General features: G+C 52.6%; 1 protein-coding gene across 2 annotated transcripts in view; it reads right to left on the reverse strand.

Annotated features, from left to right (window-relative positions):
* Igsf21 (immunoglobin superfamily member 21) overlaps nucleotides 1–26,396 on the reverse strand; it is a 223,572-nt gene that overhangs the window by 11,945 nt on the left and 185,231 nt on the right. For both annotated transcript variants that reach the window (XM_042272224.2, XM_042272225.2), the window contains exon 4: nucleotides 24,317–24,435. In XM_042272224.2, the coding sequence (XP_042128158.1) occupies nucleotides 24,317–24,435 (119 nt within the window). The remainder of the gene's footprint in view (nucleotides 1–24,316; nucleotides 24,436–26,396) is intronic.

A 26,396-nucleotide genomic window follows, 5' to 3' on the forward strand; every position in this document is an offset into this window, starting at 1 on the left:
AAGCAGCAGTTGACTGGAGGACAGAAACAGCACGGGCAAAGGCCTGATGGACTGGAGTGGAGAGCCAGGTGAGATGTGTGCTCAGGTTGCCCCAACAGCTAGGAAGCCGGACAGAACACAAGCAGGGCCGGTGAGTGGCAGCCGCTTGCTGTCTGGGGCTGGAGCCAGCTCCAACCTGTGCAGAGGACTATGACATTCTTGGGAATTTGTGAACCAGCTGTTAAACTGCTACCAACTTGAAACAGGTCCCCGTGGATATCTTTATACCATGATATCAGCAACTGCTACAGATCAAGGCCTCGATCCCTTCCTCCTCTGCTTCCAACCTCAGAAAGCTGTGTGACCAGCTCACTCACCACAGACTAAGAGGTCTTTCCTCTCTCTCCTGAGAGTAGGAGGGAGCCACTGAAAGTTTGAAGTGAGAGCAGGGACACACTGGAACTACTTTATTTTGAAGAGATAGAGAGCACAGTGAGGGTTTCGGCTGGACAGGACAGCCACGTAGACTCTGTGGGCTGGGAATGAGCTAAGCAAGTGACTTAGAGGTCACCCCGAGCTGGGGGCTTCTCTCTCCCTTCCTGGAACCTGGCTTAGTGTGGCTAGCAGCCTCCTCACCTGCTCACCTTCTTCTCCTTGCCCACAGTTCAGTTGCCACCATCCCCACGTCTTGGGGACGTCACCACACTGTGAGCCTCTGAGCGCTGCTTTGTTAAACGGGAGCAGTGCCCAGCAGATGAGGCCATGGGACAGAGCTTGAGCTAAGAGGAACTGCAGAGCTGCATGCTGGGAATTCAGCCTTAAGACGATACTTCACTACGATTTCCTGACCTCCTTGGCATCTGCAGGAGGCACCGTCTTTGAACTCTGCTGGGGAGCAGGCTGTCCATTCTTGCTTCCCTGGCCTTGGGCCTGTGGGCAATGGTTGGTGGGGAGGGGGCGGCGTACACCAAACAAGAGATGCTGGAGACCTTGCCTTCCTGCAGGGGCTTTTCACCCCAGTTGAGTTTAATTAAGTTCAGCGAGCATTTCCCGGTACCCGCCAGGTGTGGGGCTTGGTGCCAGGGGCCTGCTGCAGGCATCCAGCAAGGAGGCAGAGTGCCGAGGAGCCTGTCGGCTGGTGGGGGTGGCAAGCACGGGCTGCTCTGTTTTAGGGCCCAGTGAGATGGAGCCAGGTAGGAGCCATCATTTCATTCAGGCAGCCACACATGCTGGGGGCAAGAGCTGGGAAGCGAGCAGGAAGCTTGAGAGAACAATAGACGGAGAATTGTAATTAAGTGGAAGATGGCTCCAAGCAGATGGTAAGTGGGGTAGGAATTCGGAGAAAGGAAATGCACACCAGAACACTTCAATTACCCAGAAGTTGCAAACTCCGCAGTGTAACTTTTACAGAACGGCGCTGAAAACAAGCTCGAACAGCAAGAATCAGTGACAGCCCCGCTTCCGTGAGCTGACTCTTCAGCCTTGCCATTGGCCTGGGAGGTGGGCATGCTATTCCCATTCTACAGATGGGAAAACCGGATATGTGTGAACAGACCGACCCCAGCTCACGTAGTCAGCATGGGATAGAGCTGAGAGCTGAAAGGTGGCAACCTGGCCCTGGAGCTTACATTCTGTTTTTAGACAGGGTCTTGTTTATGCAGCCTTGGCTGACCTAGAACTCCCCATGTAGACCAGGCTAGCCTTGAATTCTTAGTGATCTGCGTGCCTCTGCCTCTGTGCACTGAGATTAAAGGTGTACACCATCAATGCCTAGCTTGGAGTCCAGATTCTCAGGCAACCAGGACAGCTCAGCCTTCAAAGGGGCCGGTGTCTGTCGATACATTTTTGTCCAAGTACAAACTTCAGCTGCTGAGAGTTCTCACTCCCTGACTTTGCGGCATCTCCAGAGGCCTGGCGGTCCAGTTGCCTTGGAAACTGTTTCTAGTTCTGCTGCCCCAAGGCTGAGGACCCTCCAGTCGGGGTTCGTCCTAAAACATCACCCCCTGCCTGAGCTCATCATCTGTGGTCCCCATCACGGTTAGTGTCCCTCTGACATATCTCATCCTCACCTCTCTCTGCACCTCCATCCCGACCTCCATCGGTCATCATCTCCATCTTTGACCTCATTCCCATCATCAGCCCTTTGACCTCCACCACTATCACCACCCCCCCACCCTCATTCTCATCTTCACCTCCAAAATGTGCCAGTTAAAGTTCACCCTCCAGAATGCTGCCCCACCACAAAGGGAAGGTGGACTCTCCAAAACCACCCTCCTCCTGTGTCGCTGGACCAGTTAATTTTCTATTGCTGAGGTAAAGCACCGTGACCAAGGCAACTGATAAAAGAAAGTGTTAATTGAGCTTATGGTTCCAGAGAGTTAGAGTCCATGATGCTGAAGCAAAGGCATGGCGGCAGGAACAGCGGAGAGCTCACCTCTCAAACTCCAAACAGGAGGCAGAGAACACGCTGGGGATGGCAGGAGGCATTTTAGACACCAAAGCCCACCCCCAGTGACACGCCTCCTCCAACAAGGCCACACCTCCTAATCCTTCCCGAGCAGTTCCACTAACTGGGGACCTAGTATTCAAACATGGGTCTCTGGGGGCCAGTGTCGTTCACACCACCACAGTCAACTTCACCGAGGTCACACTGAGGAGAACACGCCTGACGGAACTGCTCAAGCAGTGAACAAACGGGATGGTGACTACATGGTACCCGACATGCCCACCAGTCAGCCAGTCACGTTAATGAATGCTGTTGGCTCTGCTTCATTTTTGCCGTGCTAGTGAAGGAATCTGGAGCCTCCTGAATGCTGGCCAACTGTTCTACCCCTGAGCTGCACACCCACCCACGCATCTTTAGAAAGAAGGGAGGGAGCTTACGATGGACCATGGGCTCCGGACCTCCACCTCTATTTCCTCATCTTCACCTCCATCTCTTTTGTGAGACAGTCTCATGGAAAGAAGAAAGGGGGATATGATACAAAAATATAGGATACAGATATGATAGGATGAAAGGGTAGATTATTGAATCTACTTTTCAAGAGCAACGTATTTTCATAGCGTGCAGAAAGACATTCCCCCATCACTCTTGTATCTGAGGTGATATATAGTAGAGGATGACGTTGAACTTCTGATCCTCTTGCCTCTACCTCCTGAGTGCTGGGACTGGAAGTGAGCTGATGCCAGGTTTACATGGTGCTGAGGATCATACTCGGGACTCCACGCTAGACAAGCTGTAGTCCTAAATCTCCATCACCACCCTCTTTTTTGAGACAGGGTCTCACTGTGTAGCTGGCCTGGAACAGTAAATGCAGACCAGGCTGGCCTTGAACTCATAGAAATCCCTCTGCCTCCTGAGTTCTGGGGTTAAAGGTGTGCGCCACCGCGCCCAGTTGCCATCTCTAGCATTAACTCAATTTCCACCTCCACCACTACCCCTTCTTCTCCCTTCTCCCCACTCCTGCCTTGTTTCTACCCCCAACCCATCCCAGACTCCAACCCCATCCCCACTTTCATTTTCTTCCCCAGTAGGTCTCCATCAAGGTCAAAACCAAGCAACCTTTTGTGTGTCCTGGGCCCGAGAGTCAGTCTCCATTCATCCAAAGACAGCCAGCGGAGGGCCCAGCCGTAAAGTTCACGGGACCTTGTGGGTAAGAATAAGCTAGTTCAATGACAGGCCAGAGTGAGCAGTGTGCAGGGGCCGCCTGGCTGTGTTCGGCTCTGTTCAGGCAATGAGGGATGGAGAAGAAGCTTCAGTGGAGAGCGTGTTTCATGCTCCTTCCCACTCCTCTGCTGTCTCCACTGGACAGTGATATCCAGAGTTCCCAGAGCTCCCAGCGTCTCTCAGAGGCGCTGCCTGTGTGTAATCAAGCCCTTTGCATGGATGAGCACTGTTCTGAAACTCCCCAGGTCCCATGACCCCACCCCACAACCACCCAGCCAGTGCGCTTTCTGGCTTATTTCTCGCTTTGTCTTAAGAGGAGGGATCTGTTTCTGGAAGTTTCCTTGGCTAATTCTGTGTACCGCTGTCAAGGCACAGCTGCTTCCAACCGGACACCGCCACACAGCCCAGCCAGCCTCCATCATCCCGGCCTATGGCCACTGACGGAGGCAGGAGGTGAAGTTATTTTAGACTCAGCAATTCATATTGATGGAGTATGGTGATGCTCGGTGATCCATTTTATGAAATTAATCCTGAAATATGGCCTGTCTGTATCTTGCAAGCGGAAGTTTGTTTCGGGCTCCGTAACTCACTTCTGAGCTAGTACAGCCGCTCGCTCAGCTCTGTAAATTATCTCTCGGTCTTGGCAAAGGGACCCGGTATAGAAACACCAGCAACATGGGCAGGGAACCTTCCCTAGGTTCTGTCCACCTGTGCTCCCACCCTGCCAGGTCACCCTTCCCATCGCGGGGAACCCACTTTAAGAAAGGCAGAGCGGAGCTCCATCCCCAGATCAGGTGACAATATCATCAGAGCTTTGGATCAATCGGGTGCCACCCTCTCCAGCATCAGCCTTCCCGTCTGTGAAATGGGTTGAATCGGACACATCTGCCAACATCCCAGCTCACAGGTATTTTGAGGGAAGCAGAAGAAAAATGGGCATTCTCTTATGAGAATGTGGGATGCTGAGCTGGCAGAAAGGTTGTGTTAATTCTCTTCTATTGTTACAGCCCTTCCCCTTGCCTCTCAGGAACACTATTGTCTTCAGGGAGGGACCCTCCCACCTGCCCTGCAGGTACCACTCTGTGAAGGTGCTGAGCCTGCTCCAGTCCTGAGAATCATTTATCACAGGGAGGGCATCAATTAGATTTGGGGGAGGGGCGGGAAGAAGGAATGGACAAGTTCAAAATTATATTATTTGCAAAAAATCCATTCTTCCTCTCAGCGTGCCTGCTCTATCGACTGCCTTCCTTTTCAATCAGCTCCTAGCCATTATGTTGTATTTCAAACACCAGAAAACTAGCCTCTAATATAAGTGTCCATGAATATAAATGTCCCATGTGGTCCACCTTCATTTCTTTCTTTGATTTCTTGATCTTGTGTCTCTGTTCCTTTCCCATTCTCCCCAGAGTCATTTTTTTTTTGCTCCAAGATGTCACTCAGCACAGCACCTCCTCCAGGAAGCCCTCCCAGCTGCAGCTTCTAGAGCAGCCCAGCCCAGCCTCCCTGCCTCACTCACCCTGGGCCTGGATGCTTTCTTGCCCCACCTGGCTCTGCCTCATCTCTCAAGGCTGGCCTCAGGTGTGGCCTCCTTGGACAGCCCTCTAAACCTAGCAAGGCCTTTTCTCTGGGTGCCCAGAGCTGGTCACCCTCAGGCTGCTTGTCACTCTGACCAGGGTCTGCCTCTGTCTCTCAGCTGGGCTGTGCTTTCCGGGGGGCCGGGACTTTGTCCCCTCCATCCCAGCCTTAAACCTTAGGCAGAAGCTCAAATTCCATTCCTGCTTGGGCCTCTCACTTCTGTTTGCAGAGGACCCAAGCCAGGCTGTGACAGGGATCCCAGAAGACCCTGAGAGTGCTCTGGGCCAGCCTGGCTTCATCATCTCCAGCCTTCTCCATCAGGTACCCACCCTGCCACCATGCTCCAAACACACTGAGCTTCCTCTGTCCCTTTTTCCCATCCCTTCCCTCCTTCCTTCCTTCCCCACACACTCTAAGAGAAGGACTCTTGTCTCCTCCCAACACACAGGATCACTCAAGAAATGTTTGTACCATAGGTGAGTGGGGGAGGGACCCAGATGCCACAGCCTCCAGTCCCTGCCCCATTTAAAAGGCTGGGAATCTCCCTGCCACGCTCTTTCCCAGTGATGGTTCCCAGTAGATGTGGATCCTGCCAATGAAGAAAAAGGAGAGGGAGGGAGGGAAGGACTCAAGTCTGTGGTTTAGGGGAAAATTAAATATCGAGCTGAATAGTCACAGTCCCAGGCAGGAGCACACCCAGGACAAGTCCCCACACAGAACCATGATCCATGACAGGCGAGAGACTTAGTAGCTGTGCCTACATGGGCCCCAGATGCAGAGCTGAGTCAGGCCCCCATCGTGAACTTGAGCTTAACTGTGGGATCCCTGTACTGAGACAATGGCCAGATGAGGGGGTCCGTGTCCCAGGTCATTGTCAGCGTAGACACCTGCTGTCCCAGGGTCCTTCCCACCCTGAGATGGGGACCTCCCTGGGCTCAGCAGGAGCCCGGTCATGTCGGGTTATCACCTGTTCTCCTGAGCCTGCTCCATGGAGAGCTGCTGGCACTGCCCACTCACCTGCTTACCCCTCCCTGCCAGCTGTGGCAGGTGATAAACAGCTGAGCTGGAAGCTCTGGCTGAGTGCTCTGGAGGGCAGGGGTGCGCAGAGGAATAGTGAGTGAGCAAAGCACACACTAGTGAGGCCAGTGCGGGAGGGAGGCGAAGAGACCCTGTCCACACTTCAAGGGGAGTGGCGCTTCCTGTTGGGTCTGGACTGTCACTCCAATCTTTTGACTGTGTGTGTGTGTGTGTGTGTGTGTGTGTGTGTGTGTGTGTGTGTGTGCACGCAGATATGCCATAGCATGCACAAGGATGTCAAAGGATCATTTGTGGGAGTTGATTCTCTTCTTCTCCCTTGTGAGGCTTGGGGATCGAACTCAGGCCACCAGGCTGGGCAGCAAGCACCTTTATCTGCTGAGCCATCTCCCCGGCCCTCCAGTGCTGTTTCTAGACTATGCCTTGAACCCACTGGTTCTCAAAATATGTTCCCTGGACCAGTGGTGTCAGCGTTCTCTGGGAGTCTGTCACCACTGCAAGTCCTTGGGCCCCTTCCGTACCCAGATACTGGGCTTTCAGTTGTGCCAACTGCTGCCTTGACCTGGGCAAGCTTCAGTGGGTTCACCCCCAAACTGACCTGTGATCAGAGGGCTTGGTACATAATAGACGCTCAGTAGACAGTAGTCAAGGTTACGAAGAGCGGGCCCGAGGGGGTTGGAGATGCCAGCGTGGTTCTCATGGCATCCACACACAGGCCTGGGGCATCCCTAACCCTCTGCACTGACTGGGTCCAGGACTTCACCCTCCAAAGCCCTGCCTCCCACACCTGGGGGACTTTTCCAGCCTGCCTGGATTGGCTGCTTGTCAATAACCCAGGTCTGTAGGTTGGCCTTCAAAGCTGCCAGTCTTGTGTGGTAGACCCTCCCATGGTCCTGGGATTCTTTGGCCTGAGCCTCGTGGGTGACTCCCTCCTGTGAGTCTGAGCTGTCGTACACTGCTGTTGTGCTTTATAGAGAGAATGTGCCAAAGACCTTCCATAGATGCAGAGATGAAGTCTGTGGGGGTATGCCACAGATTCGTTTCATAACAGCAGGGCTGGTCCATATGGGGGACCTTTTTAGTGTACCCCACAGGTGCATATCACATGCTCGGGCAGTTTCACCCTGGGTATCAGTGTACTCGAAGCCTCTGGAAGCCTGTGGAACCCCAGGGAGGCCCTGCAAGCTCAGAAGCACCCTGAAGAGTCTCCTCCTAGCCCATGGGTAGGCTGGGCTGCTGGGCTCCAGGAAGCCCTCTCAGGAATACTGCTGTCCCATTAGCTGAGCCATGTCCCTCCAAGCACACACGGAGCCTCTGTGTTGGTGGCTGGGAACAGGGCTTACCCCTACCTGGATGCACAGGGCTCGGGACCCCCAGCTGGGAGGCTGCAGTCTTGGCTAGGAGAGCTGTGTTCCTAGGTAGCTGGTAGGACAAGGGTAATAAGGGCATTGTCTCTGGGAGCAACTTGAGGGGTGTGAGATGGAGATGGGTGGTCCCTGGCTAAGGGCTCCAGCCGAAGAGCAATTCAGTCAGTAGAGTCCATGTTCAGTGGAATTTTGGGTTCTGGTCTTGCCAAGGCTAGGAGTCTCCCGGGTGTCTCTCCTTACTGGACCACTCTCACAAGGGAAAAAACGGACATTCCAGTGTGTGGCCACTCAGACATGGACTCTGGCTTTTTATTTATTGTTGCCCTGGGAACAAAGGCACCAGTAGGAAGTCAAGGAGCTGAAGTGTGTGGAGGCTTTGACTCTGATCTCTAGATGATTTCCCCTTCCCTGTCCTCAGTTTCCCCATTTAACCAGTACCACAGCAGACAATGGCCGAGCGGTCATCCGCACACCCACCTTCCATAGCAGTCAGGGAGCAGCTTTGCTGTCCACCAGTTCAGCCCTCTGGATATCCCCAGCCTCCTGGAAGGCACCATGTTGGGTCAGCCTGCTCTTGACCCAATATCTGCACCCCATACCCAGCTCAAAGGCTTCCTTCCGGGGCGGGGCGGATTTTCCAGGAGGCCTTGACTCCATTGCCTCAGCCTGTATTTTAGGATTGACTTTGAAGTCAGAGGTAAATAAGTCATCTGTTTGGCTTGCTGTTCATAATGTGGTTTTCATGAGGAGCTGCGGGGGTGGGGTGGGGTTCTGGTGGAAAGGAGCTCCCACATTTCCTCCCTGACGGTTCATACTAAAGTTCAGTCAGGGCTGGGGAGCTCAGTGGTTAAAGTGGTTGCCACACAAGCATGAGGACACTAGTTGGAGTCACCAAATCTGTGGAATTGCCCTGTGGGTGTGGTGGTTTGCCTGTAATTCCAGCCTCAGAAGGCAGAGACAGAGGATCCCCAAAGCAAGCTGCTGGCGAGACTTGCTGTATCAGTGAGCTCTGGGTTTGATTGAGAGATCCTGCCTCAATGAATGAGGTGGAAGAGCATTCGAAGATGATTCCTGACATCAGTCACGGGCCTCCACGCACAAGTACACATATGTGCGCCCACATCCATGCAATATGTGCATGCCACACATATGTGCGTAACACACACACACACACACACACACACACACACACACACACACACACACAGTGGGAAAAGGGGGGGGGGAAGTATCGAACCATGAACACACAGGTACCCACACTCAGCTTCAACCTTGAACATTCCCAACTGCTTCCATTACTGGCTCTCTCTTGGATCCATGGACGAGCTGAGTGAAACTTTCTTCTAGTGGGTGCCCAACTGCAGAGGTTCAGGGTCTGGATCCCCTCCTCATGGTCTTCCCGGTCCTTCTAATCCTTTCAAACAATGTCACTCCCAAGTGACTAAGAATTTAAATTTATGAGCCTATGGGAGCCATTCTTATTCAAAACGGCCACAAGCAGGGGACACCCCTGTGTGCTAGATCATGGGGAGGGATCCTGCTCAGTGCTCAGAGCATGCTCATCCCTCAGCCACTTGATTCACGTCTGACCTAGGAATCTGTTGACTCAAAGTTACATTTTGACATTCAATAGTTAGGAGATATCAGCTGGTTGCTGATCCTTGCTGAGCCTCAGTTTGCTCATCTGCAGAATGGAACCATCGTAGTATGGGCTTTACAGGGTTCAGCTGAACACTACGTAAAGTACTGAGACCCTTGCCTGTCACCTGTTGAGTGCATGGCTAGTATCATTGCCACCTCTGATTGCCCCTCCCCATGTTCCAGCATAGAGGGGTGTTCCCTGCTTGTGGCGACTTGAATAAAAGTGGCCCCCATAAGCTGACATATTTGAGTCCTTAGTCACCAGGAAGTGGGACTATCTGAAAAGATTAGAATTAGGAAGTGTGGCCTTGTTGGAGGAAGTGTGTCACTGGGCATGAGCTTTGGGGTTTTGAATGACCATGCCAGGCCCGGAGTCTCTCCTTCTGCCCACAGATCATAATGTAGCTCTCAGCTACCGCTCCAGTGTCTGCCTGCATGGCGCCACGCTCCCCAAGGTGATGAAGGACTAAAGGTCTGAAACTGTAAGCAAGCTCGATTAAGGGCTGCCTCGGGCATGGTGTCTTCCCAGCAAAAGAACGATGCCTAAGACGCTGCTTGAAGGATGTACACTACCCGTTCCTTCCTGCATCTGGCCCCATAGGATGCTTCTACCAGCTGGGGCTAGCACCTCCAGGAAGAGACTCCTGCCTGGGATGCCCACATCCCTCAGCTTGCATCCTTGTCTTCCCCCATGACTCCCATTCCCAGTCTTCCAGAAACCTGTGTTCCTTCCTGGCTCCCTACCAGTCATGGACTCCCTGAGGAAGGAACTAGGCCTTCCAGCCCTGTGTCAGTCCTGGAGCTCAGAGGTCAGGCCCTTGGTGCACACATCAGCCCTTGGAACTTTTGGGCCTCAGTTTCCTTTTCTGCGAAATGGGAATAATCCTACTTGTCTCTTGTGAGAGCATCCCTGAAGAACTCTGCCCAACGCCTGGCTCATCATGAGCCTCAGTCAGCCAAAGCTTTAATGACTGAGAGTGTATGAAGGAACCATGCCTCCTTCTATACAGATGGGGAAACCAAGTCTAGGAATCCACCGTGGCCAGATCAGCAGTCAGGACTATAAGCCCCAGGGCAGAGCCCACTTGCAATGCGATCTTGGTCTCAGCTTCCCCTTCAATACACAGTGCCAGGATTGTGTTTCCCCAGCCCACCTCCCTTCAGGGCTGCAGCTGGCTCCCACACTGCCAGCCTCCCACCGCTCCGGCTCCAGGTTCTTTTGCTCCTCAGCTGGTTATGGGAAAGGAGAACCTCAGCCTTCTGCTTGCTTTACAATCCTGGGCCTGAGGCGCTGCAGCTCCAACATCACATATCACTGGTAATTAAGGGTCCTGTCCCAGGGAGGGGAGTTTACCTTCTGCCAGAGACACTAAATCCTGCTCCCGGTGGTGTGGGGAAGAAAGCATTGCGCTGACCTAACACTTGTCAGGGTTTAATGGTACTCCTGCAGACATGCTCAGACGGGGACCCGGAGGCCGGAGGCCGAGTGGAGTGGATGCGCATCTGCAAATAGACAGGCACTATGGGTGGCAAGATGCGGAAAGTCCAGAAGGTGGGGAGATTTGGATGCTGCAGCCACTTGTCTGGAGAGCTCAAGGGAGATGAGCTTCCTTTGTTTGGCTCTGGAAGGCGAGATGGCCATCTCAGTGAGAGGCCACACAGAAGCTTCTAGAATGAGGCTATTGGGCTTGCAAGCCACTGACTCACTACGTGGCCTTGGTCATGATCATCTTTCTGGACCTCAGCTTCCTCACTGACTAAAGTGCCGGAGGCCTGTGTATGTCCCGAGGGTTGTGAATCTCTACATTTAAAGGGCTCGGGGCAAAGTCTGCCACTGACAACCGCACTTACTGACCCAATCTCTTCCCGAGGTGGTCTTCCGTAGGGAGACTAGGACTCATCCCTTCAATGTAGCAGGCTCATAGGGGGTGTGGTAGTCTGAACGCAATTGGCCCCCATAAACTCATAGGGAGGGGCACTATGAGGAGGTGTGGCTTTGTTGGAGTGGATGTGACCTTGTTGGAGGAAGTGTGTCACTGTGGGGGCGGGCTTTGAGGTCTCCTACACTCAAGATATGCCCAGTGTCTCAGTTCACCTCCTGTTACCTGCATATCAAGATGTAGAACTCTCAGCTCCTTCTCCAGCACCATGTCTGTCTGCATGCCACCATGTCCCACCATGATGATAATGGACTGAACCTCTGAACTGTAAGCTGCCCCAATTAAATGTTTTCCTTTATAAGAGTTTCCATGGTCATGGTGTCTCTTGACACCATGGAAACCCTAACTAAGATAAGGGGTGCCTGCAAAGGTGGTTTGTATTAGAAGGAGAGCTTGTGAGATGAGTGGACACATGTCCTGTTCTCTTCTCCTTGGGCACTGAGTTCCCTGGGGAGGGGAGGGGAGGGTGGCCACGGGCTCTGTGGTTCTGGGGAGCCTACCCTCACAGAGGGGTGTGCCATTTGACCAAGCTGTCTGCTCTCCCACTCACAATCATGGAGGCAGTTAATATAAACCACACCCCGTGTGGGCTTCAATAGCCATGTCTCCACCTGAGCTCAAGCCTTAAGCGGAGAAGGAACGGCATCAGAGGGTGATGGGTGCCAGCTTGGTATTCCGAACTGACTCAGTTTCCTCTGGACTCCCCCTGTTGATGCCCAGGCTGCTGGAGTACCAGCGGACAGTGTGCCTGGGCATTGACTCAGTTTCCTCTGGAACCCCACCTGTTGATGTCCAGGCTGCTGGAGTACCAGCTGACAGTGTCTGGGCATCTTATGCTGTCCATGTTGAGAAAAGGCTCAGTGTCTGGTGGGGATGATTTTTCATGCAGTGGCCATCTGGCTGTCCTGCTGCCCTTGGCTGAGCATCCTTTCATTTCCCTTGAAAGGGGCTCAAGAGGACGAGCTGGATGGCTGATTGAATGAATGTGCTGGGTCTGTGTGAGGTGCACAGTGGACTGCTGTCAAGGGCACCCCAACTTGGCAGAGCTGTGTTCATAGAGGATGGGTAGGGATTCGAGGATCCTGTGCAGGAGGCAGGCAGCGGGCAGCAGGCGCAGACCTTGGGGCCTGAAGCTGGGAAGTGACTGTCCTTGCTAGATGACTCGGCTCACTCTGAAGTGCTCCTCTGAGCTCAGACCCATCTGTCTGCCTATTCCACACTGGTGCTCAGCCGGGGGCTTTGGCAACTGAGAGGCCTGTGGGCGGGCATGTGGGTGGAGGGGACATCAGTCCTTCTCCAGACCCCCAGCTGGTTCCAGGCACTCAAGACAACAGTGTCATGCTCCAGACATGCTTGTATCCAGCTTGGAGGTCCTTGGCCTATCATGCCCGGATACTCTGGACTGCATCCCTTGCTCTGGACCCTCAGGACAGCTCAGCTGAGCCATTATCTCAGACCCTGCCCTGGCCATCTTGGAAGATCTATGTGATCAACAAAAAGTAGGCCTGGGGAGGTGCCTGGGGCCTTCAGTCTCCATTCTATATCCCTGAATCTGAGGACACTGACTGAGGTCTCACAGTTGTCCTTCTCAGATGAACATCTCAATCCTGTGCCAGGTCTTGCTAGACATCCACGCTTATCCTCTCTCTCCAGTTGGTCCCCATGCCTGAGGGCTGCTGTGCAGAATGGTCACCCTCATGCCCAGATGCTGTGCTTATTGATCAGTCCTAGGGCTGGCTTGTATAGTCTCAGCCTTTGTATGACTTCTCTGCACCATCACAATGGCAGTATGTGGTGTGTGAGCAGAGCACTTCCTGTACAAACAGGCCGAGTGCTTCCTGTCCACTCATAGGTACCATGTTGTTTGTGCCTTGTAGCAGGCCCACGGGAGAGGAGATCCATTTCCAGGCAAGGAGACCCACCCAGAGACGAAGTGACAGGGAGACTGGAAGGGGTGGATCTGGGCAGGCTGCTGGCTCCATGTGCTTCCATCTCTTGGCAGTCAACATAGCTTTAACACCCTGGGAGGGGACAGAGTTGCCACCATCCTGCTGAGACATCTGCCCCCGGCGGCTGTTACTATTTTATGCAGCTGTCACCTGGGCCTGGCCCCTGCTGAAGCTGATGCTGACAGGGGAGAGTGCTGGCCAGAGAGTGGGGAAGGAGAAACCCCTTCACTGCGAGCCTGGGCTGCAGGGCTCTGTTTATTTGACATCCCCCAACGGGGGAGATGCTGTTGCAATCCCCCAGTTAGCAGAAAGGAAGACTGAGGCCCAGGGAACTGAAGTAATATTCCAGGTCATGCTCCTCATACTCCACAGTGGGCTGAAGTAGAGCTCGGTGGTGAGGCAGGAGAGTAGAAAATAGCAAAGGAGGACATGACAGAGATCAGCACAGCAAAGGCAGCAAAGACTCAACCCTCCCTGGGCTGGGGCCACATTCAGCAAAGGACGCATGCTCAGAAGGCCTGCGTTTGTAAGAACTTGGGAAAAGTGAGCACCATGTTGACCCATCAAAGTCACTGAGGACCTTATCTCGCCCCTTTCCTGCTCTCTTGGAGCCAGGCCACAGGTGTGGTACGACACAGCGCCAACCTCTTTGTCACCCCCTTAACGAACCCCTTTCTGTCTGTACAGTTCCCCTTAAGACAAGAACTCAGCTTCTGCCCTCCAGACTCAGCCCTCATCCACATGCCTTCACAGGGAGCCCTGGCTTCACACTAGCAGGTTCAGTGGTCCTCAGCCTTCCTAGAGCTGTGATACTCTAATACAGTTCCTCATGTAGTGGTGACTCCAACCCCACCATAAAAAATATTTTATTGCTTCTTCACAACTATAATTCTGCTAATGCGATGAATTGTAATGTGAATATCTGATACATGGGATATCTGATATGTGATCCCTATGAAAGGGTTGTTTGCCTCCAAGGGGCTGCGACCCACAGGTTGAGAAATGCTGTTCTACCCTACCCAGACTTGCATCCCTGGGCACATCTCCTACAGCTTGGTTTTCCCCTTTGTGAAACAGGCAAACAAACAACATGTCTCATTTATAGAGCTGATACCCAAGATCCAGCTGGTACTAGCCATGCCTGGTGGCTGATAAACACTCAGTAAACAGCCTCAGGCAGGGGTGGGTAGAAAATATATACCCACACACAAAGCCCTCGGCACCTCATCATAAGTGTGTCAGCCCCATACTCATGGTGGACCTAGTCTAGCTGAAGACAGTGACTATCCAGACACTTTCTTCTGTAGCTTTGGGAACATGAAACATTGGTTTGTCCCTAACCCAGAGGGGGATAGCGGGACAGGAGAGAGGTCACAGATCTGGCCTCATTGGGGCTTCTGGTCGGCCCAAGACTCTGGGGGCTTCTGAAGGAGAAGAGAGGAGTTGGGGTTCACAACCTGGCTTCCCAGTGCCTCTTGGTTCTGACTCTCCCAAGTTCTCTGTGGCTCTGGCCTGGATCCCAATCTGTCACATCCTCCTCCTCTGTGGAGCACCCAGCCTTGGCTCCTTGGGTCTGTGCTTTAGAGTTTGCTTAGGGCTGGTTACTGTAATTAGTGTGTGCCCAGTGGGTGGCTCATCCCCTCAGGCTTCCAGACAGGGGCTGGAGTCCATCATTTTCCTCCCAGCAGGCATCCTGGGAGGAATGGTCTGCAGCTGTGAGTCCTGCCTCTCAGCAGCCCCTGCCAGGAGCCTTGGAGCAGTGCAGCGTTCCTGCCCACTGGTGGACGGCACGGTGCCCCTGGACTCCTAACTCCCTCTCCCACCCCATCAGGCTCATATATTTGGATGCTAGGTTCCCAGTTGGTGGAACTGTTTGAGAAGGATTAGAAGGCGTGGTCTTGTTAGAGGCGGTGCATCTGCCTTTGAGGTTTCAAAAGACTCAGCACCGTTCCGTGTGTCTCTTTCTGCCTCAAGGTTGTATCTCAAGATCTGAGCTTCCAGTGACTGCCTCAATGCCATGCCTGCCTGTCCTCTGCCATAGTCTCCAACCATGATGGTCATGGACTCACTCTCTGGAACTGTAAGCCCAATTAACTCTTTCCTCTGTCAGTTGCCTGGGTCATGGTGTTTCGTCACAGCAACAGAATAATAACCAAGACAAGAGGGAACTCTACAGACGGCAATGTGCTCTTGACAACTCTAAATAACTCGTCTTGGGAATTTGCCTTTCTCAAGAAAGGCACTCTGGGCTGGATTCGACAAAGAACCTGAGCTCTGGCCAGACCTCAGGGAGGCAGGTTGGCCTCCACCAATCCTGAGGAACCCCTGGGTCCTTTCTTCTGGAAGCTTCCATCTACCCAAGGCAAGGTTCTTTCTGTGGGGAACCTGGATGAACTGGTCACCGGGGAGCATCCCATGAATCCAGTACCCAAAGTCACATGGTTGCTGAGCCAACCACACATGTGCGTAAGGGCCAACACAGAACTGTGAGGCAGAATGGAGAGCCCCAGGAGCTGGGCACACGGTGGTGGTGGTTGGGGGGGGGTTGATGGTTCAACAGTTAAGAGCTTACTTACTACTCTTAGGACCTACCTACGTTTAATTAAGTTCCCAATGCCCAAATAAGGCGCCTCCCAACTGCCTATAACTGCAGCTCTTGGGGGATCAGGTGCTCTCAGGACTCAGTGGATACCTGAGTGCAGGTGGTACACATCAACTCTTGCAGGGAGCACACAGAAATTAATTAAATAAGCAAACCTAAAAAAAAAAAGCCAAGCATGTGAGAAACATTTTATTTTTTCTGTCAGAAGTGGCTTGCCCACCAAGAGAATATTCCATAAACCTCCTGCATTTTGCCCAAGGCCTGGACATTTCTGTGACTCGACCGACCCTGTCGCTCCCTTCCTCTTCTTGTGTCAGATGGTGAGTGAGGTACAGTCCTCAACACCTGGGTAAGAATCAGAACCAAGACAACTTCCCGCCCCAGAGTGTGCTTGCTAGCCGGGCTGGGAGAATTCAATGGGGTGGGTAGTGTACCACAGGAATTTTCTGGGAAATCTGGACCCCTCCCTCTCGCCATCAATAAAATAACTCAATATGCACTGTCTGCCCATGAAAGAGCTAAAGTCATAAAAACTCTTCTTGGAAGAAAACTATGTGGTAAATTGTGCCTGGCGTTAGTGAATGGCTCCCTGACTGAGGCACTAACAACACGGCAATAAAAGAAAAGTGGATCAAATAGAACGCCGGTGTCAAAGCCTTTTGTTCTCCAGAGGTCACCCTCCTGAAAGTAAAACTACAGAATGAGAGAGGATATGCAGATCGGGGAGCCGATGATGAGGGACAGCTAAGGAGATCAAGGACCCTTACAGCTAAACAAAGCAGGACCAAAGGAATGCATTGGCTGGTCCCAGGGGAGATACTGACATGGCCAAGAGCCTCCTGCAGGGGGCGCAGTTTAAACCCGCAAAGAGATGACAGATGATGGGACCAAAAAGACCTCTGGCTTTTAGTAACAAGTGTTGACCAGAACTTGGAGGAGCTGGGTCCTTCACACACCGCTGGGAAACGTAAAATGGGCGTGTTGAGTCTCACAAAATCCCAGTGCTTGGGAGGCTGAGGAGGAGGATTGGTGTGAGTTAAGGGTAGCCTGGGTTACAGAGTGAGACACTGTCTTAAAAACACTAAACCAAATGAAACAATAACAAAAATTCCACCCAAATCCCCCCAAAACATACAGCAACCGTGAAAGCTTTCTGCCACTCCCTTAAGAGACTGAGTCCATTCACCATTTGACTCAGCAATTTGCTTCCAGAGGAGAAGGCAGAAACTATGGTCATACAAGAATTCGTTCACAAGTATTCACAGCGGCACGATTCAAGAGCACCACAAGGTGGGAGCAACCCAGCGCCCTCCACAGATAAAAGATCCACGAATAAGGGAAATCCATAAAGTGGGATACTGCTTAATACTAAAATATGATGAAGTGTTGACACCTGGTACACCACTTATGAACTGTGAGAATATTAATGAAAGAAGCCAGTCACAAAAAAAATCCATGTATTTTATATGATTTCGACTGTTTGGAATACCCGGAGTAAGGGAAGCCAGGGGATGTAGAATGTGTGACCATGGCCACAAGGTTTCTTTGGGGAGTGATGGAGACATCCTAGAAGTGACTATGATGGTGGCCGCAGGGCCCTGGGTGTAAATGGGAACTCTTAAATGAATGGCGATGTGTGAGTCATCACTCAAAGATACAACCATCGCAAGAGACGGTAAGGTGAGTGGGGGTGGGAGCGAGCACCCGCCGCAAGAAAAGCTGTGCAGAACACTCTGGAGACAAACACACCAGGCGCCACACACAAGCACCGCTCTTGGGTGCTCCGGAAGTGGAAAGCATTGCACTTTGGCCTGGGGGTCAAAGGGTCACTACATCTGCCATCCTCATTGGAGAACTCTGAAGAGAGGGGATCCCTGAGAGGATGGCTCCCTATCGCTCGAGACAGAGTCTCACGTAGCCCAGGCTGGCCTCAAACCCATACATAGCAAAGGATGACCTTGGAATCCTCAGGCTCCTGAGTGCTGGATTATAAGAACCCAGTGCTTCGTCCTTGTTCGGCGAACACTCTGGGCCTGTTTGTCTGAGTCCCCACTGCTTGGTGGGAAGCCGCCTTCAGAGCCGAGGGTGTGGTGGTTTGTGAGGGAGTGCCCTCCGCAGGCTCACAGATTTGAACGCTTGGTCACCAGGGAGTAACACTATTTGAAAGGATTGGGAGGTGTGGCCTTGTTGGAGGGAGTGTGTCACTGGGGGTGGACAAGCCCAAGCCAGGCCCAGTGCCTCTCTCTCTTCTTGCTGCCTCTGGATCCAGATGTAGAACTCTCAACTACTTCTCTACCTGCCTGCGGGCATCCATGCTTCCCTGCCATGCTGACAATGGACTAAAGCTCTGAACTGTACCAGCCCCAGTGAAATGCTTCCCTTTATAAGAGTTGCTGTGGTCATGGTGTCTCCCCAGTAATAAAACATCAACTAAGACAGGTGGTCAGTTATGGCATAGGCTAAGTCTTTGCCTCCCATGCCCCACACTCCATTTTCTGGCTAGGGAACCCAGCAAGCGATAGCACCTTTCTGTTTCCCTCTGTCGAAGGGAAAGTGGCAGGATTGCCTCTCTGAGTGCTCGAGTGTTCTTAAGAGAATGCATGGACAGCTGAACTTGGTGTGTTAGGGCTTGCACAATGATGGGTGACCATGTCACTGGGAACACAGAGCAGTGGTTTCCCAATCCCAGCTCCACCCTCCTGGCTCCGTTACTGGCTTGAAATTGTTTCCTCAAACATCTGGTGAAGTCCTAAGCCCTGGTCCCTGAGAGTGTGACCTTCTTGGTCTGATTAGGTTGAGATGAGGCTATTCCAGACCAGGGCGGGTCTTAATCTAGTGACCGGTATCCTCAGAAGAAGAAAGTGTGGGCCTGGGGATGTGGCCCTGTAGGTAGAGTGCTTGCCCAGCGGGCAGAAAGCCTGGGGTTAGATCCCCAGCATGTGGTGGCACATGTCTGTAAACCCCACGATCTGGGGGTAGACAGGGATATCAGAAGTTCAAGGCCATCCTTGGTTCCAAGCCAGCCCGAGCTACGTGAAACCCAGTCTTAAAATAAAATACAATAAAATCAGAAAGAAAGAAATGCAGACAGGGTGGCACAACCTCATGGAAAGAAACACCACGTGATGCAGAGACCAATTCGCATGAAGAAGGACTGGGTCACGGAACAGAGAGGTGAAGGCTGCCACAGTCACCAGCAGCCAGTCACTGCAGCCACACTCTACCAGTTCACAGTCACACGCTCCAGGCAGGCCTGGGAAATGAACACACTTTTGAAGGTTCATGTGGGGACCTCAAGCTGTGTCGTCCCTGTTGGAAGGCAGGTCACCCGGGTGAGGACTCTGCCTTACTCTCCACTGGACTCCTGGCCTGGAGCAGGCTTGGGGCTGGGAGCTGCTGAGGAAGGAGCTCCTGAGCAGCCGTTGTACCCTCTCCAAATGCTACCTTCTCCAAGGACCCTGCTCAAATGCCACCACCTCTCTCTCTCTGCTGGTCCCTGACTGCTTTGCCACTTTTAGAAACACTGTGTTGCCCAGGATCAGAGCCCACTTTATGGTCTGCACACCTGAAGTGCTGTTCTAGTGCATGGGACAGTACCCAGAATGTGTCACAGGCATGCCCAATCATGTGGTCATTCAATACTTTGTCTTCTACAAACCACAAAATGTATCTCATAAGGTTTCAAGTAAGTTTCAAGTTCCGGATTTCGTTGGGCCACTTCCATAACTCTCCAGGGCCGCACACCCTGCTTGTGGGCTGAGCATGAGACATGCTAGCTAGCTGCTCAGTAAACACTTGCCAGGGGAAGACTGGATGAGAGAGTGACCCCAGGTAGACACGTGAGCCACTTTCTGATCTATTTGGACAAAAAAAAAAAAAAAAAAAAAAAGACATTCTGGGCTCAGCGGATGGAGTGCTTGCACACAATGCACGAAGCCCCGGGTTCCACCCCTAGCACCTCATGGTGCATGCCTGTAATCCCAGCACTTGGGAGATGGAGGCAGGGAGGTTAGAAGTTCATGAGGCTGGAGAGATGGCTCAGGGGTTAAGAGCACTGGCTACTCTTGCAGAGAACCTAGGTTCAATTCTCAGCACCCATAGGACAGCTAGCAACCACCTGTAACTCCAACTCTAGGGGGTCCGACACCCTCTTCTGGCTTCTCAAGACATTCCATGCACATGATGCACAGACATACACGCAGGCAGAACATGCATATGCGTAAAATGAAAACAAATAAGTTTTTAAAAGAGAAGTTCAAGGTCATTGCAGGTTACACGTCAAGTTTGAGACCAGCCTGGGCTACATGAGACCCTGTCTTTAAAATAAGACATTATGTATTAACTATTAATTTTTTTTATACTGGAAAAGAAGTTGAATGGCATGGACCACCCGCGTCAAAAGTAGACACTAACTTAACTGGAGTTTGTCACCTGGTCTGCCAGACTCCAGGTCCAGTACTCTGTTAGAGGGGTTAAGTAGAAAGGGTTGTTCTGGGCAGTGGATGGGGATGAGGGATGGGGATGAGGGATGGGGATGGAGGCAGTGTGGATGTTTCCTCTCCCTTCCCCAGACCCCTATCTCCTCGCCTGGGTACCACAGCCCCACCTGACTGTAGGAGAGTCCAGTGCCAGATGCTCCAGCCTGGGCTCCGTGAGTGAGGCCTCTGTCCTACACCCCCGGATGGTGAGGATCGGGGCTACAGAGAGAACAAAGGTAGGGTGTTCCCCTGGGAGTCGGCATGGAGTTGGGGCTGCTAGCTGTGAACAAAGCAGGCCGGATAGGACCTCCTAGCCTCTTCGCTCACATGGCAGGTCTCTTAACGCTCAGGGCCTCTGTTCCCTGCTCTGTCAAACAAGGACAACCATGTCTGCAACAGCCCTTGTAGGGTCACGTGATCAGCCTTGGTGTGTGCACTGAGCTGGGACCAGCACAGGCCGGATGCCGTGACCTGTGTCTGAGGTGCTGCCCCTGGCCACTCAGGAGGAAGACTTCAGCTTTGGCGGGGGCGAAGAGCCCGGGCCTCATTATGTTTAATTGCTTGTAACGCAAGCCCCTTAACACGGTCACCCCCGTGACCTGCACCTCCAGGAAGCAGCTTTACCATCCTCCCATGACTGTGTGCAGCATATTCCCGGAGCCCAGCACGCGGCTCTCAAATTGGCTCACGATTTGTCGGCAGCTCGGATGAAAACATTTTAATGGCTGTGTGCAGCACACACCCTGAGTGTCGCTCACGGGCCTCCCAAATGTCTTTTCCTACCACATGGCGGGATGTGATAGGCGTGAAATTATGGCCACTCTTTCGGTTTCATCTCCACCCAGAGGCCTCTGTGAGCAGCTGTGGAGGACTGAGAGTGATCGGTGACTTTGATGGAGGAGGCCTGGGCCCTGTCCACAGCCCCAGCTCCTCCCCTCATTCTCCTGAGAGGCTCTCGGGAACCCCAGCCTGCCTCACTGTTAGCTGTCACATCCTCATGGCACAAAGGGGGCCCAGGCATTGCATGACCTCTACTCACTTGGAGGGTCTCTGAGACACCGAAAAAGGATATGGGCAGGGACAGAGAAGTCTGGATGGCGAGGGAGGCCTGTGACTTTGGAAATTGGCCTTGGCACAGACACATTTGAAGAAAGTTGTGGAGTTGGGGGAAGCATAATTTTTAAAAAAGACAACAAACAAGCAAGCAAACAAACAAAAACACCTCTCAGGGCTGGGGAGATGGCTCCGTGGTTAAAAAGCTTTTGGTGCAAGCTTGGGAACTAGGGTTCAAACCCGTGTAAATGCTGGGTAGGTGTGGATAGACAGACTAGTAACATCAGCAAGCTCTGGGTTTGATTGAGAGACCCTGCCTCCATGAACAGAGTGGAGGAGCAATTGAGGATGACTCCCACTGTCACATGCAGGTGCTCCCACATGTAGGTGGTCCAATGCACATGCACTCACACACATGCAAGAGTGGACACACACACAGGAACATGGAAAAAGAAAACTGGATAGACGGTTCAGTAGTTAAGAGAACCTGCCGCGCAAACGTGGGGACTGGAGTTTGATCCCAGCACTCCTGGGAAAGCTGGGTATGCTCAGAGTGTGCCCAGCACAGAGGGCAGAGAGAGGAGGCCTGCCGGGCCTGGCTGACTGGCTGGCTGCCAGTCTAGCTGCCAACTCAAGCTTCTGGTTCATGGGACGACCCTGCCACTGGGTCAAGAATGAGAGAAGACACCTGACACCTTCCTCTGGGCTCTGTGTACACGCACGGGCAAGGACACCCAACACACACGTGCTCATGTATCATCACACCCTCCCCGATTTTGATTGACAGTTGCTGAGTCACTGGTGCAGACCTCACAGAAAAGAAGGGACGCTGTCATGGTGACCTTGTGGGTGGGTGGCATGCAATGTCACTGAAGGGGAGACTTCTGCAGATGGCATGGCCAGCATGGGTGGCTGCTGCCCTTCTCAGGGCTGCCGTAGATCCTGGCTACTTCTCCAGGGTGAGGTGCAAAGGCAGGTGGACTCTAGAGTGGCGGCCCTGGGAAACTAGGTAGGCAGAGCACCCTCGCTGGACCTGTCACTCCCAGAAGCACTCCAGGCTTCCAGAACCTTCACTCCTCATGTGACTCATGAACACTGTGATCTCAGATAGCCATCTACAAACTGTTCCTCAAAAGGCCAGGCCTGTAGCTGACTGGATGGAGTGCTTGTCTCTCCTTCATAAAGCCCTGGGTTCAAGCCCTGGCACCTCTTGACGGAGTGTGGTGGCTCACGCCTGTCATCCCAGCACTGGGAGGCAGAAGCAGGAGGCTTGGAAGTTCAAGGTCACCCTTGGCTAGGACAGAGAGTCTGAGGCCAGCCTGGGCTACATGAGATCCGGTCTCAAAAGCAAAAACAAACACAAACAATGGAGTTCATGGTAGCCTTCCCTCCCTGGTTAATTGTGAGGATGGAGTGGCATGATGTGTGGATGTGTGCAAGCACCTAGCTATGCACCCAGAGGCCGCAGAGGGGCGTGGCCTCCCCGGAGTCCCTCCCTCCTAATTAGCATGCCCTTCCTCTGCATGGCCTCTTTACCCATAGACCTCCTCTACCTTCTTTCCGGCATCTATCAGAGACAGCTGCCATCTTAGTGCCTCACCTGCGCATGCGTCTTATGCCTGGCTCTCACCCTGCACTGCAAACCCACCAAGGACAGGAACTTCGTTCTGTTCCAGGTTTGTCCCTGTGCCCTGAATGCATCAGATGTCATAAACATCTGATGAGTAAATAATGGGGCCTGTCTTTCTCATTGAACTGGGAGCCCCTTGATGGTGCAGGCTGAGTTGTGTTTCTTCCCTGGGGTGGCCAGCTCAGGGCTGAGCACCGAGCATGCGCTGTCAGAGAAGCCAGCCAGTCTGCCCAGCAATGCCGCCTCCTCCCCAGGCTACTGGGGTGGGATCAATGTTGCTCCGGAGGTCTGGCCTTTGGAGGTTTTCAATTTCCCTAGATCGACGACTTTCTGCGGGGCCTTTGTGTTCTCATTGATTGCCGGAGTACAGCAGGCTTTGTTGCCCTGACAAATATTATTTGATAAGAAAAACAGAGACACCGAGCCTGGGTCAAGGCCAAGGCCCCGCATTCCTGCAGAGGGGTGGCCACAGAATGGTGGTTCATCTGGCAAGAGCATCGCGCTGATGGGACTTCCCGAGACTACTCAGAGCAAGGCCTTTGCATTTCCAATGGGGAAACTAAGGCTGGGTGAGGGTTGATTCAGCCGATGACGTAGCTGGATACAGATACTAGTGTTGCCGTCCCATATCACAGATGCACAAATGGAGGCAAAGAGCCAGAGTGAGAACCCAGGAGCCCCCACACTCAGCCCAGGATGTTTTCTAACTTCCTGGTGCTTCAACACCCCCAGAAAAGCCCTGGGAGGAGCCCGGGGGCAGGGGTGGTAGTCTCTGGAGCGTATCACAGCTGTGGTGCTGGGTCCCCTCCGCAGAGGCTCCTGGGCGGTCATCCCCTAAAGAAGATTCTCTCAGCATGTGCTTCTCGGGGCTTCTACTGATGCAGCCTTGGCCCCTGTTGGGGAGAGCAACTGCAGCAGCCACAGGCTCAGGGCCTCCCTCCACCTGCCACACCATGCCACAGGGCATGTAGCTGGGTGGCTCAAGAGAAAGACGTCCCTTGCCAACCGTCTATAAATGTGGCTCAGGGGCTGTGGTCGCCTGCTGTCTCTGGACAGCAGTCACTTCCCTCAGTGACTTCTTTAGTCCAGTCAACGAGCAGCCTGTCACACACCTAGCACATGAGGATGTGTCATGTCAGGGACAAGGCACAGACCACGAGTCCTTAGAGCTTGGGACTGGGAAGAGAGTGGGTCCCTTATAAGAGGCTGCTGGGGCCAGGTTCCACAGTCATAGCCTGCCAGAGTCTGGCTTTTCCTCCTCCCAGCCAAGGGCAGTAGACGGGAGAGGCTCCTATACAGAAACCACAGGATTTGACAAAGTGTCCCAGGACAGTTTCTGTGAGCCTGCTTATGTGTGCACACACACACCCGCATCCCTCCTTCCTGAGACACTGACTCACCCATGACGTTGAGGAAGATGTTGCCTGAGGCGAGGACTACCTTCTCCCTGGTGGCTCTGTCGTAGATACCCACATGGCACTCATAGGGACCATTGTCTGAGATCCGGACCTCAGGCAGCCTGCAGAGAAGCAGATGAAACGGTAAGGCTAGTATTGCAAGGCTGAGGAGGCAATGTTCCATCCAGGAGGCCAACCCCAGGACAAACTTGTCCAGGCTCCACGCATCCACTCTGCAAAGACTTTGCACACCTGCGGTCTGGACTTGGAGGAAGGACAGCACTTATGCAGCACCCACTGTATACAGGCTCCGTGTCTGGTGCTGCAGAGGCAGATAGTGAGTGCTATGTCTGAGCTAAATCTGTGCCCAGGAGCAGCTACCCAGCTGGTCGTGTGCCACTCTTAAGATGCCCTGTGGGTGATGCAGGTTTCCAGGAGCTGGGCTTAGCTGCTGCCTGCATGAGGCCTGGCCCCAGTCATTCCTCACGACCACCAATGTCTCAGTTACTGCTCTATTGCTGTGAAGAGACACCGTGACCAAGGCAACTTATAGAATGAAGTATTAAATTAGGGGCTTGCTTATAGCTTAAGAGGGTCAGTACGTGATCGTCATGGCACTGGAGCAGTGGCAGAGAGCTACTTACATCCTGGTCTGAAGGCAGGAGGCAGGGAGAGAGAGACTGGGCCTGGCACAGGCTTTCGAAACCTCAAAGTCCAACTCTAGTGACACACCCCCTCCTACAAGGCCACGCCTCCTAATCCTTCCCAAACAGTTCCACCAACTGGGCACAAAGCATTTAAATATATGAACCTATTGGGGCCATTCTATGGGGGTTGATCATTACACTCCATAAACAGGCTAACTGAGGCATGAGACGTTATTGACTGCCCTACCCTGTATAGCTAAGATATCACCATGAGACCATGGAATCCTGTCTTCAGACAGCCAAGAGGTCACTTTATGCCCTGTCCTGAGGACACAAAAAGAAGCACAATTACATTCCTGTTCCTAAGGAATCTCCTCCCTGGTAGACAGGGAAACTGACCAGTGCCCCACACCCATGCTACAATATGTGTGCTCAGCAGTGGGCTGAAGGGAATTGGCTCTGCCTCCAAGGTCCCCAGAGCGGGGTGTGTGTGGGAGTCCCCTCAAACCTCCCTCTTGCTTTTCATTGGAAAGATTCAAGAGTAAATATCTCAGGCTTTGTTCCCTCTTGAAGCTGGTCTTGGGGCTGGAGAGATGGCTCTGAACTTTTGCAGAGGACCTTAGTTTGGTCCATAACAACCACATTGGTTAGTTCATAACAACCTGTAACTCCAGCAAAGGGGGATCTGATACCTCTGGTCCTGTGAGTCCCTGCACTCATGTGTGTATCCACCCCCAAGACACAGATACACATAGTCAAATTAAAACAGACTCTCTCTCTCTCTCTCTCTCTCTCTCTCTCTCTCTCTCTCTCTCTCTCTCTCTCTCTCTCTCTCTCTCACACACACACACACACACACACACACACACCTGGGTGTTGGGAGAGATGGATCAGTGGTTAGGAGCACTTATTGCTCTTGCAGAGGACCCAGGTTTGATTCCCAGCACCCATATGGCAGCTCATACCTGTCTGTAACTTCAGTTCCAGGGCATTTGACACACTCTTCTGGCCACTACAGGCATTGCACACAAATGGATTACTTTCATACATGCAGGCAAAACACTCATACGCATTAATTCAAAGCCGAATCTGAAAAGTCTTAAAGCTGATATCTTGTAATTTCTCTCTGTTCTCTCATAGTACACAAACAGCTGAAGAGAGCCTGTCAACCAATCAGTGTGCCGGGTTCTGATAAAACTTTATTCATGACTGTCAAGTTTTCTGCTGCTCGGAATGTTCATGTCACAGAATAAACTTACACTTTTCCTTTTCTCCTCCAGCCATTCAAAATCGTTAAAACATTCTCAGTTCGCAAGCTGTGACTAAACAGACCATCGTCTGATGACTCCTGTTCTAGATCTCTCTACAGAGCCTACAGGGTCAGGTCACGTTAGAATGAGTTGGTATGCCCTTCTTTCTCCTGGGGGGTACAGTCA

Source organism: Peromyscus maniculatus, chromosome 2 (genome assembly GCF_049852395.1).
Source record: "Peromyscus maniculatus bairdii isolate BWxNUB_F1_BW_parent chromosome 2, HU_Pman_BW_mat_3.1, whole genome shotgun sequence".
Taxonomy (NCBI): Eukaryota; Metazoa; Chordata; class Mammalia; order Rodentia; family Cricetidae; genus Peromyscus; species Peromyscus maniculatus.